The sequence below is a fragment of the Phalacrocorax carbo genome, chromosome 4 (genome assembly GCF_963921805.1).
Source record: "Phalacrocorax carbo chromosome 4, bPhaCar2.1, whole genome shotgun sequence".
Classification (NCBI taxonomy): domain Eukaryota; kingdom Metazoa; phylum Chordata; class Aves; order Suliformes; family Phalacrocoracidae; genus Phalacrocorax; species Phalacrocorax carbo.
Window position 1 is genome coordinate 50,209,168 of NC_087516.1, and position 19,621 is coordinate 50,228,788.

Sequence of the window (19,621 nt, forward strand, 5' to 3'; positions counted from 1 at the left end):
CAGCACAGACTTATCAACAGGATGAGTCTGTGCCTCTACCCCTGCCTGCAATGCCCCAGCAGCATGCAGAGAGGTCTGCCCACTTGCTCCTCTCTGGACATAGCATGCTGGCTTCCTGAAGGTACAGGCCAGATGAGGCTTCCCCAGGAAAGCCAACCTATCCAAAGGACTACCTGGTGACTACTTTGAGCCAGCACTGATCATCCCAGCTCTCACTGCTTGGTCTGGGTTGGGCTGCCCAGTGATGTGGTGGTGCAAGATGGAGGGACTCAAAAGGGGTAATGGTGGGACAGAGGCTGCCTGGCTCAGAGCCCCCATTAAGGCAGTGGTGGCCAAGGCCAGCGGTGTACCCTCAACCTACAGCGCTCTTTAAAATCAGTTTGAGCCCAGGAACAGCTCCCCATCATTGAATGAAAGTTTGGCACCACACAGCTGTTGCTCTGACACCAGTTTGTCTGGATTTACAATTCCCCTGCCCTTGGGCAACTCCTGGGCAAGTCTGCAATTTGCAAGATGCCTTCCACGCTACAAATCTCCTGACTGTGCTGAGCAACTCAGCTGCCTCCTTACCACCTCCTCTTGCTCCAGCTCCTATGAGTCCCATCATGACTAAATTCCCCTGGTAAGGAAGGTCATTGCCCCTGTGAGCCACTCCCTGCTTCACAAATAGAGAGGAGGATGAGGAATTAAAAAAGAAAGGGCACACCTAATTTATGTCGCTACCTCAACTCCCCTTTGCTCCCATATAGACAAGGCCCTAGCTGCTCAGTCCTTTTTGAGGAAAACCAGAATGAATTGGACATAAATACCCTGAAACTTTCCCTATCACGCACTGCAATATACAGCTGTGTCTCACTATCTGTTGAGGATGTAATCCTGAAAAGTACCATGGTTAGCAGTTTGACAAACAATTATGCTATTTTTACCCATAATGTAGTAGAAGAGAACATATGTTCAGACAAGTGAGTTGTACACAGTGTAAATCCAGAAGAAGGGTAGAAAGATACAAAAGCAAATATCAGGATGGTCAATATGAGATGACTGCTTTTCAGAATGGGTCACTATCCCCAGCCATTACCCCATTTTTGGGTCCTGCATTCTTGATTGATCTTGATTTATCTGACAATTTTAATGAGAGCAATGAAAATGCAACTGTTCACACACAGGCAATGGGAATACTTACAGTAAAAGACTGATATCCGGCAGCCAGCCTCAGACAGAGGTCCCTGCCTCTCCATCCTCCACACTGTACATCCTGTGCATTTCAGCTCTGCACATTACTAAATCCTTGCTTTCTAACATTATCTGCTCAGAAAAAAAATTGCTTACTGTTCATACCTAACTGCTGCATCTAAGAAAGAGGCCACAGTGAGCAGCGAAAGGTATTAAATGGTCAGCAACAGACCTCCACAACAGCAGCTAAGAACACAGCAGGGTGCTGCTGCACAATGGTCTGTGCCGCAAGAAATTTTTGCAGTTCTGTGTCTACCATAATGTTTCAGAGGCTACACAACAGAGCTGCATGTTTCTTCTGCTGCAGGAAGCTTGCCCTCCACTTGTTGACCATGTAGCAAGGGGCCTTACTAGATGCAAGGACTCTTGTTTTGGGGTAGGTTTGGGACAAATCTGCCTCTCTAGCATTCCTCTGCTGCCAGCCTTGCATTGATACAAAGGCATCAAATGTATTGACTATGTCTCTTGAAGTCAAGCAAGCCACAATCACTGTGCTCACCTTCAATATTTTTCCACTGTGTGGTTTTGTGTGGCAGAAACAGCAGCTACATACATGGGAAGCAAATTAGGTCAAGCACCTGTGTCTCAAGCGAAACTCTGCAGATTTTGGTGCTGTGGAAATGATGGCAGATTCATTTTTTTTTTAAGGAAGCCCATCAACGACCCTACCCTGCTACAGTCCCTTATCACAGGCCACTGCTCACTCTGTGCTGCAGGAGAGGAAAATACCTGCTAAAAATGTGAAGAACATGCCCCAAGAGGAATTCACCATACAGATATTGCAGAGTTACTACATAAAGGTCATTCAAGAGATAAGTTTTGAGCAGAGTATGCCATGATCTTATATTCTGTTAGGACCAAAAAACCTACAATATTAATTTTATCATCAGCCACAACATGAGGCCCACAAACCCCTGTCCTACCATTGCTCTACCTTTGTTTCCTTCCTGTTGCACCACAACAGGGAGAGCCTGAGAACTCTACAGAACGTGATGGATACCAGGCGAAAAAGGAGGGACCTCTCCCAGAATAGTCTGGGAGGTCTGGGGTCCCTCACAAAAAATGCTTATGCTTATCTAAACTGGATGCTTGGCAAGCATCACCCTAAAAAAAGGGAAGATATCCTGGTATCGCTTTCATAAAAGCAGTAACAGAGAGATGCACTTAGGCAAGCTTGTGAAACCCCGCTAACAAAAGCCCAGCAGAAGTCTCCCATCATCTCATCAGCACATTTCAATGTAACCAAGATCAACAACAATACAGCTCCTTCATGGAGTACTTAAGCATCACCTCCAAGTCAGCATGTGGCAAAACAGGGCAGGTCTGAACAGGAATTGAGATGCAGCTTTGGTTTGCTCTAAAGGTTACTTGCCTCCACAGTTCAGTTTAGTCTGATCCTCACAAAGCACTGAGGCTAATGGACTTCCCCACAGAAGTGCCCAGCTCACCTCAAAGCTGTCATCTGGTTCATGCAGAGCTTGCCATGCCGAACTGTCAATTCAAAATTAATGTTGCCTTGTGAATTGTATAAGTCCTAGGCCAGTCTCACACGTGTCCCCAGGAGTCCAACCTAGCCACAGCTAAAGCTAGTAAGTAAGTGTTCTCAGTATACGTTTGGGAGAAGGACAGAGCTCTTGAAAATGACCACTGGAACAACCCTCACAAATCTGAAATTAAAGTTTCCCTTTAAACCACAACCAACTCAAGCATACAAGCACTCCAGCAGCCACAGCTCGGTCCAGTTGCCACCTCCATCCACTGGCCACAGGCAAGTCACCCCTACCCACGGATCCTATAAGCATGCATCAGTCCTAAACCACACTGCCACTGACCATGTTGGCAACTTGATTAGTGCATTCAGGACCAAGCTTTAGCCAGGAAAATACCACAAGTACAACATGACTTCAGCTTCCAGCAGCCTGCTGGGGCAGAAGCATAAGCCCTCAAACATGGTCCAGCTGAACACCCCAAATGAAATTTCTCCTAAAGCCAACCAGCCAGTTATTTCACAGGTCTTGAAACCCCCAACTCCAGTTCTTACACCTGGTTCCCAAAGAAACAGCTAGAGGCCAAATCTCTCCCAGCTGCTCAGCTGGAACAAAGGCCACATCCACACAGCTGATCTTCCTATTACAGGCTCTAAACTGCATCCACTCAACAGCTTCTGAAAATGCTGAGGCCTCCCCACCCTCTGTATGAGACACAGCTTCTTCACACTGTGGCCACCCGAATCCCATCAGATCTCCTGCTGCATGCAAGGAGATCACCATATAGCAGACCAAGGAGGCAGGCTGAGACTCCTTCAACCCAGCTGCATTGCCTTCTCAGACCCAGATATATTCTTAGCTAGCCAAAAGCACCAATGCAATTTGTTTGCAGCAGCAGGAGTTTAATTGTTATAACTGACACAGTGCTTTAAGCACTCCCCACCCCCCCATCTGTACCAGTTCTCCCTTAGTACATCCTTGAACTGGCATCCCACAAGCTCACCTGAGAAGAGGTGACTATTTGGCACCAGCTAGCCTGCTTACTCTCACAATTGCCCACATCTGTACAGCAAGCACAAGTACCACAAGCAAGTAGAGGGAAAAAAAAGGAACTAATTGATCATCCTGTATTCAGCCCCCAAGACCAGTTTTCTTTACTCATCACCAGAGGTAAAGAGGTTCGTCCTCTATTTTGGGGAGCAGGGGTGTAAAAAAAAATTTGTACTCTGACTTCCAAGGATTCAAACCCAACACAGAACTTTTCATTAAATGCATATTCTCCCTTCCCCCCTGGCAAATTACTTTCAAGACCCAGACAACTAGCCTGCACTATTATTAGCAAATAAATCACTAATTGTAGAGCATGCTAGGCTACCACAGTTACCTGCTTAATACTGCAGATGCAACAAAACGCCACAGCATACAGGAGAATTACCTACCAGATGCACTCATATTTTGCTTTTAAACTGATAGTTGTTTTTTCAGAGCTCTGTCTCAATTTCAAGTAACATGTTCACAACATCACCAAAAGACAACAAAGATTCAGCGCTGCTGATGGTTTCCCACCATCCCCTCTTGAGATGCAAAAGGAATAGATATATTGCAAGGTCCTACATGTGGATCATGCACATGATATATCTCAACTAAACTTACATTGGGAAAACTTTTCACACTTGGTGTTTTTAGAAAGAGGCACCACACCACCAGAAGTGTGTGCACACGGCAAGAAGCAAAGCATGTTTCACGACATCTGTGCCCACAGCGTGCTGAAGCAAAGTACAAATCCATCCTCGTGTAATCAACTGACTCTGGAGAGGGGAAAACCTACATCAACATTTTCTCAACCTCCCAGTCAGTAGTTTTTAAATAGTTCTCATGCAATGAAACAAATAATCACTTGGTACTGAGCATCTTTTTTATAGGTCATGTCCTGCAAAGACAAAATTTCAGCAACTGAAAAAAAAAACCCCACAAACAAAAAAAAGTAATGCACTGAAGGCCAAGCACCCTGCTTTGCTTTACTAACCAAAGCAAAAAGATCCACTCAACCAAATCTAGTGTTTCCCTGGTTCAGTGATGGCAGCTCAAAGTCCAGAGGCCCAAACCCCAGAGATGACTCCCATGGGGAATGGGGCAGGGCAAGACAAGACGTTAAGGAACAAACCAGAAAAGTTCTCTTGTACCAGAGCTGACATACCAGGAAACCTTTCCTTTAGCAGAAGTGCGTAGGATCTTTTTGCATAAAGAAGAGGATTCCTTCAGACAGCATTAAATATGCAGTTGCCATCCTAATTTTGAATAATTTTAGCAAGTTCCATTATTAGAGCCTCAAAAAAAAAAATCCCCCCGAACACACACAAAGCAATACACACAATACATGGTAACCAGACACTGCAGGCAGCAGGACAGTTTTAAGAAGGCAATTCAAAGCCTCAGCCTCTCTTCTGGCATCCACAGTTGAGTTTGTCCCTCCCATTCCTGTGTCCTCCCAAGCCAGATCATCAAGCATGAGCCCAGCTCTACGCTGGCTACTCCAGTTCTTTCCAAGCACTGGTTCCCACACCTACACTCCACCAGGCACAGTCCCAGGGCAGCCGTCTGTGCTGCACACCACAGTCTTCCTCTGGCAATTCCTCTGCCACCTGCAAGATCATGAAACATTTGTTATCTCTTTCCTGGATGTGTTGTTTAATTTAGAGAATGCCCCACAACAGCTTCCAAGCAAGAGAACCTCAAATGCTCACCATGTGATATACAGCTTGACACAAAGGAAATCCCTAGAGGTAAACAGGCTGTTTCTACATCATTACGTAGAGCAGGTCACACCACTGAAGGGGTCACTTCAGCAGCACAGAAATCAGCTCTTGCTGGTAAGCTCAATAATCAGCACCAGAGCTGCAGAATCACACTAGCTTCCCCAAGTTCAGCAACTGAACTATTCTCTTCTCCTGAATCACAGGGCCTTGTTCAGCTTTCTCATGACATCCAGATCATCTGCGTCCAGTGCTCACGCTGTGGTGAAGTCTTGCCCTACTGTATCCAACTACACCACAGCACTCTCCTGAAGCCACAGCCTTCAAGAGAGCGTGACAACAGCCCCAAAACAACTGCAGCACCATCTTTGAAAGTCAGGCAAAAAAAGACTCCACCCTCAAATGGGGAAAATAAAAGGCTGCCAAATGCTAGCATCAGGCTCTATACAAGCAGGTGTTGCTCTACTGCAATTGTCTGCGCAAAAACCACCCCAGCCTCTTACAATTTAATTACAAAGAACAATTAGATACCTGACAATTAGATGCCTTTCATTGAGATTCAGCTCAGATTTTGGAGCAACTTCTGAGCCCTTCTGAGAACCAGTGCCACCTGTTCCCTCCTCACCTTGCATAGGACTTGACAGCATGACACATCATGGGATCTTCTACCTCTCCATCTCCTGACTCCATCCCAGCCACCAAGGGAATTCATGCTTGCTTTTGACTCCAACGCAGGGATGGTAAGCATAGTTCACTTCAGATCACACGACTAAGGTAGCCAAGAATTAGCCCTGCTCTGGCAATGACAGTATCTCACAGGGGAACCACATTATGATACTTCCATCTGTACCCCTGAAGGTGACTGGCACATAATCCCTGCTTCTGCTCCCCTTCGATGTGGAAGATGGGCAGAGTAGAGGCTTGTAATTTCCTCCCTGTTCCGATACCTTCGGAAGGGGACAGCAAGGCAGGCAGGCGATGTGCAATTCCTCCCTGCAAGAGACTTCTTGCCAGTCCTCCAGTGTCTCTCAAAGGTCCCAAATAGCTTTGCAGCATACTTTTGGAGAGGGGCTGCTAGGCTCACACACAGTATCTTTGCCAATGGCTTTCTGCCTGCTGTCACATTTTTAATCTGTGAAAACCCAGATCATCTTGCCTTGCTTGTGACAGGATTTTGCCCATTTTCTGCAATGGACACAGCCCCTGGCTTCCTTAGGTCTGCATTCATACCATTTCACAGACAAGAATAAAGGAAAATGACTGGTCAAATACAACACCCCCCCCCACTCCAAACACCAAAAGGATCACACATCGGACATCAGGGTACCTTGTGCAGACCACAGCCTGGACGAGCCCGGGACAGCCCACACCCAGCCTAGCACAGAGCTAGAGGAGACAGCAGGAGAGCAGTTAGCAGGTGCACAGGAAGGCAAGCTTGGAAAATCCAGTCACATTTGTTCACACAAAGCACAGGTGTCTACTATCAGACAGATGGCAAACCACCCCCCACCCCTCCCCAACCCCAAGTCACTTAATAGCTTATGGGACATGAACAACCTAAAAGCCCTTCAGTCCAGGGGCTAAAAGAACATCATATACAAAAATCACAGCATTTCACAATGCCTGCGACAACCCAGTTGAGGTCTCATCATCTTGGAGTGGTGAACCATTTGTGTTGGCCACTCCAAGCAGGGCTATGCCTTTCTTAGCCTGACAGGGATACTTTTATTTACAGATAGTGAAATGAAGAAGAAAAAATATATTCAACACACCAGTTATCAGCCGAGTGGATGACTGCAGCCAAAAAGCACACAGATTCCAGCTCAGATGCCAATTCAGTTACTATTACACCCAGCTACGGAACTCTTTCAAACACAAAAACTTCCTTATAAGGACCCTATCAAGGCATTTTTATATCACTTTTATTGACTGTTTGCTTGCAATAAACCCTCAGAAGACGGAATCTAGAATCTGAATTCTTATCAACCATTTCTTTGTACGCTAGCTTGTTCTTACAGAATTTGTGTGTGCATTATCAATGGAAGTTACAGAGCATGCAGGCACAGGACTGAGAGGGACGGAGAGGAAAAGCAAGGATTAATCCTAAACTCATGAACAACCAAGTCCCCTCTTTGAAGGGGATTCCAATTAAAATTTTGGATGACCAAAGAATGCACTGTCGGTTTCATGAATGACGACACAGATTGCGCAACCAGACACACAGCTAGACTGCACTTCCATTTTTGAGCACAAATTTGGCAGTGTCTCCACAGAAATATTTCACTTATTAAGGTCAACAGGCTGCAAAGCAGCTCTTCAGTGCAGTCCTAAAAAGACCACGGCCCTATTTAAGAATGAGCAGTGTTGTAATTGCCAGGGATTTCCGTTGGAAGAGTTTGGAAAGAAACAGACATCTCCCTTGCTACACATTTTCATAACATTAGACCCATCTCTTTCCTACACCCTGTTAAAAAAGTATGCCAACCACAATTCACTTGCAGGAGAGCAAGCTTGGCAGCACAACTTTAAACACTTACACCTCCCGATCAACAAAACTGGGGGGGGAAAAAAAGCTCCAGCTTCACTATTGCCATTTAGGGGCTCCTAAATGGTCTTTTATTCATAGAACAGATACACAGCAAAGAATATTTTAGATTAAACACAGGCATTATAGGCGTCCCCAAGCCAAATGATGGTTCACATTTTTCATACAATCCAGGTCATGACTGGGCTAGATTTAAGCATCATCCAAGAAGACAAGCAGGTTTCTCAATTAATTGCAGCCTTTAATCACTCTTCAGCGCTTCCACACATCAGCCCAGCTTCTGAAATACATCTGCTCTTCCCCCAGCTAGACCTGCATAGTATTCATGTTGAGACAGTCACTTCCTGCCCCAAGGCACAGCCACTTGGGATGCTAAGCCCTGTGACCCTGGCAGCAAGGCCCTGCTCCTCCCCAGAGAGCTCTGGAAACACTGCAACCCCCTTTCCACAGGCAGCATCACCCAGGTGGCATTTGGAGGCCTGGCACAAGCCCCTGCTCCTCCCATGCCCAACAATGCACTGCTTACCTTTACCTCACCTTCCCAGCACACCCGGCCTGGCTCCCAGGTGACAGCAATCCTTTCCTACCTCTATGGAAACATATATGGCACAGCCAAATCCAAAGGAAAAGGCCCTTTGATTTCAATGTCCCCTTCATGCTTCTGGACCTGGTCTGACTGTCACCAGTCAGCAAAGATGCCAACTGCCTGCAGACAGTCCAGGTCCTCTTCACATTTTACTGTTAAAGCATCATCTACTCACAGGGGAAAAAAAAGGGTCAGCCACAAAACATTCACCAAGAAGAAAAAAAAAAAAGAAAAAAGGGGATATGCGACTGTAGACCTGAATTATTCACAAGCTAAACCTTCAACAGCAACCCATCACACCAGCACATACAGTTTGCTGTCTTGGCTAATTTTGGTGGGGTTTTGTTTGGTTGGTTTTACTTTTTCTTTATGTGTTCTGTGGGAGGTGGGTTGGTTTTTTTTTTTATTTTTCAGACTTGGCTGTTTTTGGGGTTTTTTTTGGAAGGCAAATCACATTACCCCAAGCACCACGTTAGCTGCAAGACCCAGCATGCGGACACCACTGAGCAGCTCACACAGCATGGGTTTGCACCCCCCCCCCAGCCCAGCAGCTCTTACATAAGCCAGCACAGTTAGAGGGAGACGCCATCCACTGAGCACACAGCATCTCCTTATTCTCAAGGTCCACATTAAAAAAAAAAAAAAGAAAAACCAAACCAACCCCAAAACAACCCTCCAAAACACACCTTACTATTCACATTTGCCTAAAAGCCAGTTGAGCACCACTGCTTGCTTTAACTCAAATCATACTCTGCTTCCTCCACAATTTCAGGCTACCTGTGAATAAACAATATTCCAACACACTTCCAGCATGGGCTGGGGTGTGTGTGTGTGTGAAAAATGCATCTTTCTAGAGCGCTGCTTACAGTCCAGAGTGTGTTTTGATTTCATGCAGATCTACACACCGAAGCACGTTTCCAATGGCTCCTGCAAGCCCCAGAGCTAACCCGGTGCAGGAGGGAGGAAAACACAGCTTAGCAGGCAGTACCTGCATACATACAAAGTGAAACAGATGCTGCTGGAAAACACCACCGATAAAATCACAACTTTAGAGGCGACAGCGTTAAAAAGCACCACGACTAGTCACATTGCAGAGTAGAGAGATTATGCTTTTATCATTAGATGAAGGAGGAGAGAGGAAGGAAAACCGTTGCTCTCAAGAATAGCTCCACAAGACGCAGTCTGGGAATCACTTCTAGGTGAGACACTTAAACAAAGAAGATGGAGTATCCCTCTCTCTTCAGGGAGGAATGCTTCCTGCTAGAGACAGAGCTCAGATACGAGAAAGGGCTTTTTATACAGGGCTATGGAGACCAACACACCCATTGTCTACCAGCAGGAGCCTTCCTGCATTCAAAGACACTGCAGCACAGGCCAGGTTCTGGGGGTGGAGGGTTGAAGGGGGGGGAACAGGGGACACCTGCGGTCTTTTAGGCACCCCTATCTGTGTTTACAAATAGACCCAAGGAAGGGGGGAGCTGCAGGGTAAAGAGAATTAGAAAATAAACCGGAGTGCCATTTAAAGGAATCAAAACAAGGAGAAGGACAGGTCGGGGCCTTTTCAACAATGGCACCATAAACGCTCGGGGCCAAAACCCAAAAGGCAGAGAGCAAAGGCACAGACAAAGGGGCATGTACCACCCCCCTCATCTCAGAATAGGGTTATTTTAAGCCTGTCTCCTTGGAGCTACCCTAATATTTTCTCTCATGATTCAAGTCATGAGAGTCAAGGGAGTTAGAACAGAGGAGGAGAGGAAATAAGAAAAAAAAAAAAGACAGACCTAAGACTAACACCGTAAGGCTCCCTTCTCAAAGGGGCTAAGCCCCAGAAGAGATTAAAGGCAAGCTGGGCTATGCCTTACCTGGAAAAGTGTGTGGGTTGGGTGACCCTCTTTTAAGGCACTTTGAACACAGGACGTGCACAGTGTAGTACAGGCCCGGCCATTCCTGGAGCAGGACATTCAGTTCTTCCACTAAAGGGGTAATAGCTTGCCAAGCTGTCCAGATATTTGGTAGGGACGCATGACTAGCAATAGATAGAGTATCTGGCTGCAGAGCTCCCCTGGCAGGCCGGTAACTCACCACCACGGGCACCTTTCCCCGGTAGGCATAGATCTGGTATTTGCCATCTGACCGCTGAACCACGTGGCTGTTAATCTGGACACTGTAGCGTGCAAACAAGCCGGGTGGGAAAATGAATGGAAAGCTATATTCAATCTGCAGCTGCTCGACCACAAAGGACTGTCCGCTCAGATTGGCGCCGTTGATCCACGCCTCTGCATGGGGCACCTCGTTTTTCACGTAGCAGGGAAACTTGTACCAAGCGGCTGCCCCGTTTAGGGGCTTGCATTTGGGTTTGTTGACACAGTAACAGAGCCCCATCTTCTCCAGCAGCTCCAGGATGAGCTGCAGATCCTCCCGGCTCTGGATGTGGGGCTTAAGGAGGAGGCGGATAACATGAGCAGGGAGGAGGCCGTGCAGCAAGAAGCCCTCCACGTAATGATGGAGCTGAGTGGCCCTCAGTTCATCAATGTGGGTGTCGCTGAGCAGTTTCTGGAGCAGCACGGTGGCATCCCGCTGGCAGAAGACATTGAGAATGTCTATGAGCCGTGGCAGGTTGTGGAACACATACTCCCGCAGGGTGAGGTGCTCCTCAAAGTAGAGCAGCTTCCCACTCTCATGCAGGTAGGACAGGGCGCTCTGGAGCCGATCTTCTGTCAGGCCTGCCTGCAAGCCCAACCGGGCAGAGTCCCACCAGCTAAGCCACAGCTGCTGAGCTTGCGGCTGGAAGTGCAACTCCTCCAGCACTTGCCAGGATTTGGGCAGCACCCGGTGCAGGTTTGGGAAGATATCCCGGTGCTCAGCCACCGAGAGGAGCTTGTCCCGCAGGCGACGCACCTGGCAACGATCCCGGCAGCTGAAAGGCAGCACTGGAGAGAGGATCTGTGGGCGGTGGTTGAGAAGGTACTGAAACTGGGCTTTCTTTCGCCGCAGGTTCTTGTCTGAGACCCCATAAAAGGCAGCGTGCGGGCTGGAGCAGCGCAGGTCAAAGTCCTGTCCCAGAGCCTCATCCACCTGCTGGACCAAGCTCTGGAGTCCCTCAGCATCTCTCTTCTCCTGCAGAGCGATCTGGTGATGGATGTCCAGGCACTTCTCTTCCAACTCCCGCTCTGCACAGAGGTCAGCGTGGGTTCCCACCATGCACACCACAGCATGGGGCACCTTGGAACCGAGCCAGTGCAAGAAATAGCCCACAGAGGGGTAGAAGTGCTGAGGGACATAGGCACTCAAATTCACCACCAGCACGTACAGGGCTCCGGGAGAGAGGAAGAAAGACTGGATCACATCATAGGTCGGGTCCCCTGCCAGCTCGTACACAATGAATGTCAGGCCCCTCTCTGCATCTGCTGTCCAGTCCATCACCTCGATGCCCTTGCTGCCTCCTGGCAGTCCCAGTCCCGATGGTACTTGGGAGGCATCCAGTGGCAGCAACTGTGCAGGGCACAGAGTTTCCCCTTTCACTCGGTGAGAGGGCATGTGAGAAGGGATGTCCTGCTGCTCTATGGGGCAATGTTCCAGCTGCTGTGTGGCAGGTGCCCATGCTGAGGAAGCATCCCGAGGCTCCGGGAAGGGACAACACCCAACTGGTATTCTCCCAACATCCTGCTGCTGCCCGGGGCACCCTCTGGGATGGGTGCTCCCAGCCTCCAGACTTCCCACATCCTCCCTCTGCCCATCCTCCTCCATGAGGCATCGTCTCAGCAGGGTCTTTCCCGCATCCTTTAGGCCCATGAGGACCAGCTTGAGGCGGGGTTTGAGGGCAGGCTGGGAGTGGGCCAGCTCCTGCTGGTAGGCTGCAATGTAGGGTATGCCTTTCATACACACCTCGTAGGGGGGCTGGATGAGGGGGTTGTCTTTGACCTTCCACAGGGTGACACGGGAGAGTTGCCCAAAGCCCTCGGGCAGGATGGCAATCTGGTTGCCTTGCAGGACCAGCTCCTCCAGGCTGTGGAGGAGCACAATGGAGTCGGGCAGGTAGCGGATGCGGTTGTTGTCCAGCCAGAGGGTGCGGAGCTGGCGGAGCTGACAGAGGTGAGGGGGCAGTAGGGTGAGCTGATTGCGGCTCAGGTAGAGCTCCTCCAGACTGGGCAGCGCCAGGATTGCAGCGGGGAACTCCCCCAGCAGATTGGAAGAGAGGTTCAGCATCTTGAGCCGCTGCAGGCTGCCGAAGCCTGCGGGAAGGGCCCGCAGCCGGTTGCCGTCCAGCATGAGGCTCTCGAGGGCGCTCAGCTGGCAAAGGCCGTCAGGCAGGGCCGCCAGCCCCGTGCCGCTCAGCCAGAGGATCTTGAGACGGTGGAGGGCAGCGATGCCCTCGGGCAGGGCCCCAAGGTGGCGGTTGCCGGAGCAGTCGAGCTCCTCCAGGGCAGCCAGCTCCAGCAGCTGGGCGGGAAAGGAGGGCAGCAGGTTGTGGTCGACGTCGAGGGCGCGGAGGTGCCGCAGGCGGCCCAGACCCTCGGGCAGGCGGCGCAGGCGGTTGAAGCTGAGGTCGAGCTCTTCGAGGCGGCCCAGCTCGGCCAGGCGCGGGGGCAGGCCCGGGCCCTCGGCCCCCAGCTCGTTGTGGCTGAGGCTGAGCTTGCGCAGGCCCCGCAGCCCCGCCAGCGCCCCGCCGTCCCCCAGGCCCCGCAGCCGGTTGTGGCTGAGGTCGAGCTCGGCCAGGCGGCCCAGGTGGCGCAGGGCGGCGGCGGGCAGGCGGCTCAGCCGGTTGCGCCGCAGGCTGAGGACCCGCAGCCCGCTCAGGGCGGCGCCCACCTCTTCGGGCAGCTCCTCCAGCCCCCGCCCGCTCAGGTTCAGCGCCTCCAGCTCCCCCAGGGACGCCGCCGGGGGTGGGCGGCGAGGCGCGGCGGCGGCGGGAGCGGGGGGCGGCGGCCCCCCCGGCGGCCCCGCGTCCGGCTCCGGCTCGGACTCCTCGGGCTCGCCGGGGCCGCCCTGCAGCTTCCGTGCGCGCAGGGCGGCGTCGCGCCACAGCCGCACCGCCTTCGGGGGCTCCGTCTGCGCCATGGCCGGCGGAGCGGGCCCCCCGCCCCGCCCTACCTGCCGCCGCCGCTGCTGCTCGCCATGAGCGCCGCCGCCGCCACCGCCGCGGCGGGGTCGCGGCTCCCCGCGGCTACGCACCGGCACTGCCAGCCGCGCCGCGCCGCCCCGCGCACGTAGCCCCCGCCGCCGCTGCCACCGCCCCGCCGGGGGCGGGACGCGGTCTCGGCCCGCCTCCGCGCCGGGGAGAGCCGGCCCCTGCCGCGGGGACGGACGGCAGCGGGGACGGACGGCCCCGGGACTCCCCGCCCCGGCCTGTTGGAAACCTCCCCCCCTCCTTGCCGGGCGCCGGCCGCTCCTCCCGGGGAGGAAGGGTCCGTGCCTCCCGCCCGAGCCCCCCGGCCTGTGGCTCCTGCCCCCTGTACCGCCTGTCAGGGGCCGGGAGAGCCGCTCCGCCGCCTCCCGACGGCCCCTCGGGTGCCCAGTGGGGTGAGCCCACCTGGCGCCGGGGGCAGCGGAGCGGGACGCGGGAGCGGTGCCGGCGCGTCCCGGGGGGTCGGCAGGAGCCGCCGCCCCGGGGTCTCACCCGGCCCCTGGGCTTTCTTGGCGGCGTGTGAGCCCCACGGCTCACCCCGGCGAGGAACAGCAAAAGCTGTTGTGCTGCTGAGCTCCGCCTGCTTTCTGCACCAGGCAAAGGCTGGGTTTTCATCCAGCCCTGCAAGAAACCGAGGTTAACCTTCCTTCCCATTAAATAAGCGTGTTTCTGTGCTGGAGGGTGCAAAAGCTTGTGACCCTCTGGTTAGTCAGAGCAGCTCTGCCACCTTCCTGCCACGCTTTGTTTCCTTTGCTGCATACATCTGGCCAGATCCTAAACACTGCCTCCTTCTTCAGGGTCCTCATCAAGCTTTGCTCCTAGGGCTCAGAGAAATATGCCTGGAAATTTCCACTGCTGCTACGAGGTGGGGGGGAAACGGAACCGGTTTATGGTGGGGCCATGAGGCAGACTGACGGAGGCTGTGGACTCTCCGATCTCCCGAGTTGCGTGACCTTGCCCTTACAAATGCCAGTGATGCACTGTGGCCAAAGGTTCAGCAGTTTTAAAATGTCACCCACTTTGTACAACACTGACTACTCCGGTGTGCTTCAGGGTCCTGAGAACAGTGACTTTCTCCCACCTTCTCATGTTGTAACAGCTACCATGAAAGCATGCTGTAAGCTATTACTTCAGAGCTACGAAGAGAAAGAAAAGCATTGGAAATGAAAAGTGGGCCACGGGGCAACCAGTTTCACAGCCTTTATTCTCATCTTTATTGTGGAGAGCCCTCACAAGAACAGTGCGTTCTCTTTTGGATGGCCCCACGCATCTAACCACGCTCCTGCTTGGAGAGAACTGACCCACTGCGCAGCTATAGTCACTGCACTAAATCACTAAATTTACCAGTTACTAAAACTACAGATTGCAAAGGCTCAGATTCGGTTCCCGTCTTTCCCATCAGTGACAGACAAGCGGGGGCAAAATCATCTTTTCAGGCCCTCTGAGTCCTAACAAACCTTCACCAGGTTTCTGCTAAATGCCTTTCTGAGCATGAGGTCACTCCAGGCAGGGAAAAAATTGCAGCGTTGGCTGGTAAAGCCAAACAAAGGATGCAAAGGACAGGGAGGAAAGCCCACAGGCCTAGGAGAAGGGATGGCTGTGTGAGGCTAAGACCCACCTCCAAGCAGGGCTCAGGAGCTGCCCAAAGTCAGCAGAGGTGGTCCTGGAGTCTGGGCCCATGGTTTGGCTCCAGGGCCACCACTCGGGCTCAGGGAGAACAGGTGTGCAGGGATACTTATGTTTTGGGAGGCTCTGCTGAGAGTGATTAAACCTGGGGATAAAGCTCTTCCCATCCTTCCTGCTTGGCTGGTGTTAGATCCTGACCCTGGGAAACAGAGATGCTGCATGGCCTCTTGCTAAATTGTGACCATCTAGAGCTGGTTTCCAGGTTTGCCCTCGTTTATTTTCAGAGCATCCCTGCATTGTGTTAGTACATCTTTTATTTGGGCTAACCCACTTTTTGTGTCTTTGCTTTTCCTGAAGATCGCTGGGGAAGTAGCTCTTGTCTGTGTGCTGAAAGAGGCACTCTCCTTCCCCGCTTCAAAATCAGCACATTCAATTCCTACTGGGGAAAGAGTAATTCTCTTCTATCCTCTTGTCCAACTGCTTGTGATACCAGGTCGATGGTTTAATTTCCAACTCTCTACATGCAAATCCACTCAGGCTGTTGCTATCAAAGTCATGTTTTAAAAGCAAGATGACATTTCTAGGAAGAAAAGCTCTCTGCAGGGAGCTCTGGCATAAAATTTGCAGCTATTTTTTTTCCTCTCTGTGCCTTGTGCAGGTAAAGACAGAAAGCAGCACCATTATTGGGGGCTAGCCATCCCATGATGCCCAAGGGCACTGCAGATCCTCTTTGAAGCCAGGGCAGGCTCCCAGTTGCTCTATGATCTGCAGTGTAACCCAAAAGACTACCACTCTGCACTATCCTCTTGCTTCCCACGGGAAAACTGGACAAACCCCTCCACCAGGGATGCTTCAAGCAGCTGCTTGACTCAGCCAGCTGAAAAATACCAGGGAGAGAGGTGCTTATCTCTGTTTGCTTGCTACTGGAGGTCATGGTCTGTATTAAACACATCTTTCTGAACAGCATGCAAGGACAGCCAGAGAGGATGTGGCCTAAGCAGGGAAAGTTTTGACTGACAAAACCCCTATCACAAAATATGCAAAGCTGCAGGAGCTGACTGCCTCCTCAAGGTAATAGAGTGGAGGAAAAAAGTCATGCAGCACTAGTCAAACTTTGATGAGCTCCTGTAGATGGTGAATGAAACTAAGCCAGAAAAAAACATGACCAGCATGCTGGTGCAAAGATGTCCTCAGTGCTGCTCGGAGGTTGTTCAAGGAGGAAAGCTCTCGTGCTTTCTCAGGAACCTTACGTTTTACCCTACTATACCTGCACGAAATAGTATCTAGTATACCTGTGCAAATCTACGAGTAACTTCAAACAGCCAGGGATGGTGTCTGTTGGCTTCTTCAACACAATCACCACGGTTAAAGCTGCCAGTTATGACTGAGATACTTTCTGGGGAAAGGGAAGATTTTGTTTCTCAGGTAATGTAGCTTTTGCTACAGAGCTAGATGATCCCTTGTCCTCCAATCTGCTTAGGCAGAGGAGACATGTTTCTCCAACCAGGACTTCCTCACTTCCTCTTGATTTATTTGTCAGCATATTACAAGTCCATTAAACATGAGCACTAGCATCCTGGATGCTGGTTTTGGAGGCATTTCCTGTTTGTTGGAGCTTAAAAATATTCAGAAACCATCCTAAGCCCCTCTCCTCGCTGCCATCAGCTGGGGCTGAGAGGCAGGTGGCTGTAAAATTGTCAGCAATGCCAGAAAGCATTTTGTTTAAAAATAAAAAAGGAAATTAATCCCATTTCAGTGGATTCCATTATATACCAGAATTGCATTTGGAGTTATTAAATAGTGGCCCTGGAAAGTCCTATTGATAGAATTTAATTATTCAGCTGAAGTCTGAGGTGCCTCCACTCTACTGAGCCCTGCAGCTGCATCATTAATAAGATTTCTATCTAAAGCACCTCCCTCCTGGGTCAGGTAAAAGACACTGAGTTATCAGTGGTATTTTAGAGCCTGACTCTGGGCTTCGTGGGACAAGAGGTGCAAATGTAATGAGCCACTCGTGACAGGATGTGAACATAAATCAGCTCAACAGAAGCATCAGGCCACTTCGGCAAGCGGATGCTGGGAGCACTGTGGGCCACTTTAAAGCTTGTGGGCGTTGGCATCAGCACTGAGCGAGCCTGGCATCCCCTCAGGAGAGTGCTTGCCCACCACACCACCAGACACACAGCCCAGATTGTAAAAACCCTAGGTTCCTGCTTCAGCAGCAATTGAAGAAGCCATGTTTCCAAGGACTCAGTGCCTGGCCAGGGCTAACTGAATGCTTTCAAAGATCCTCCCCATGTTCTTCCTCGACCTTAAGGAGAGATCCTGTATGGATGAGGAAATTTTGCCCAGAACTGCATTCCCCACAATTTTGCCCATCGTTTCTGCAGAAATGGTATGAATCTACCCCAAGGCACAACAAGCCATATACAAATGGTGATGGCAGCACTTGAAGGGATCCTGGACATGCTTTGGGCAGGGGGAAAAGAAGTGTTGGGGTGGACAGCAGTGCTGCTTGCCTCATCTCTCTGGAGGGGAGCAGTGCTGCTGTACATGTGGGTCAGGAAGGTGGAGGCTTGGGAAAATTGGGGGCTGCAATGGGATAGGGACCCCCAACTTTGGGGGTGACCCCCACCTCCTGAAGAGGAGGTGCATCCCCAGAACTGCTTGGCATCACACCCTGTGAAACCCAGGGCCAGGTCCTGCTTCCCCACGGTTTCACAAAAGAGCAGAATGCACCTCACTCAAAAGAGAAAAGCGGCAGTATGTTTCATCGAGGTACAATAATAATTTGACATGGCTCAATAAATTTGGTGGAATTTAACAAAATTTAACAGTGGTTTACCAAGGTTCAATAAGTTTGATGGCAAGGTTCACTTTATTAATTACTGCATGGAAGAAATATTCAAAGGAAAATTGAGTTAGAATTGAGTTAGAATGATTTACACAGAGACCAGAGACAAAAAGGGTACAGAAGACTCTTCCGTTGACTTACGGAGTTCAGAGTGGACCCCCTTGCTTTCTAAACTCCTGATGGAGCTTAGGTGCAGCTAGGTCCAATCTTAGTCTCAGACAATGGTTTATGTCTAATGGAATTATCTATATAAAGTTTACGGTAATTAATATTTAATAGCTACATGGATTAGTAATGTTCCTTTAGTATTAATTCAGCATGTTATCAGTCACTTACCAAAGATCTGCAGTTGGTAACAGGTCTCTCTGCCTCAAGGAGCAAACTTGAGAGGTGTCCCAGCTCAAGGGGAGATCACCACCATGCAGCCACGCTACCTAGCAGGGAGAGCTCAAAGCAGGCTCACTTAGGCTGTCATAGGATAAAGTGGTTGGCTCCTAGTCAAATTACACGTGATAGGAAAGGTACGCATGAGGCTTCTTGTACCCCCAGCTTTCTTTGTTTCTTGATAAATGAGTCTTGGAAAAGCCACACGCTATTCACGTGTTGATTGCATGATGGTGTTCCAAGCTCATATGGACTGATGCTCTCTGCGTCACTCAACTCCTTTGTGGGTTTTCAGAGAACAGATTGAAACTAGAGGAGATCTTGGCTTGGCTACAGCTCAGGCCTTTACCTCCTTTGGAGCCTGTACCAAACTACTGCTAGATTGGTTAAGGAATCAAGTACCTCTGTCACACATGGACAGGTCTCATACTGTGAATCCTAATCCCTTTACTTGTTCCTTACTAGGCACAGCTTTCACAGAATCACAGAAACATTTGGGTTGGAAGGGACGTTTAAAGATCAACCAGTCCAACCCCCTTCCCATGGGAAGGGACATCTTTCACTAGATCAGGCTGCTCAGAGCCTTGTCCAGCCTGAGCTTGAACACTTCTGATGATGGGGTATCCAGAACCTCTCTGGGTAGCCTGCTCCAGTGTCTCACCACCCTCACCGTAAAAAAATTCATCCTTATGTCCAATCTAAACCTATCTGCTTTCAGTTTAAAGCCATTGTCCCTTGTCCTGTCACTACAGGCCCCAGTGAAAAGTCTCCATCTTTCTTACAAGACCCCTTTACATATTGAAAAGCTGCAATAAGGTCTCCCCAGAACCTCCTCTTCTCCAGGTTTAACAATCCCGACTCTCTCAGCCTTTCTTCGTGGGAGAGGTGTTCCATCCCTCTGATCATTTTCATGGCCCTTGTCTGGACCCACTACAACAGGTCCATGTCTGTCTTGTGCTGTGGACCTGAGCTGGATGCAGTACTCCAGGTGGGGTCTCACCAAAGCAGAGCAGAGGGGCAGAATCACC

General features: G+C 50.4%; 1 protein-coding gene across 4 annotated transcripts in view; it reads right to left on the reverse strand.

Annotated features, from left to right (window-relative positions):
* MFHAS1 (multifunctional ROCO family signaling regulator 1) overlaps nucleotides 1-13,840 on the reverse strand; it is a 31,973-nt gene extending 18,133 nt beyond the window's left edge. For 3 of the 4 annotated variants that reach the window (XR_010372692.1, XR_010372693.1, XM_064449899.1), the window contains exon 1: nucleotides 10,467-13,840. Coding sequence is in view for 1 of the 4 variants with exons in the window: in XM_064449899.1 (XP_064305969.1) it covers nucleotides 10,467-13,662 (3,196 nt within the window). In the remaining 3 variants the exon portion in view is untranslated. The remainder of the gene's footprint in view (nucleotides 1-10,466) is intronic. The other variant, XR_010372694.1, reaches the window with a different exon arrangement.
* Nucleotides 13,841-19,621: the final 5,781 nt, after the last annotated feature.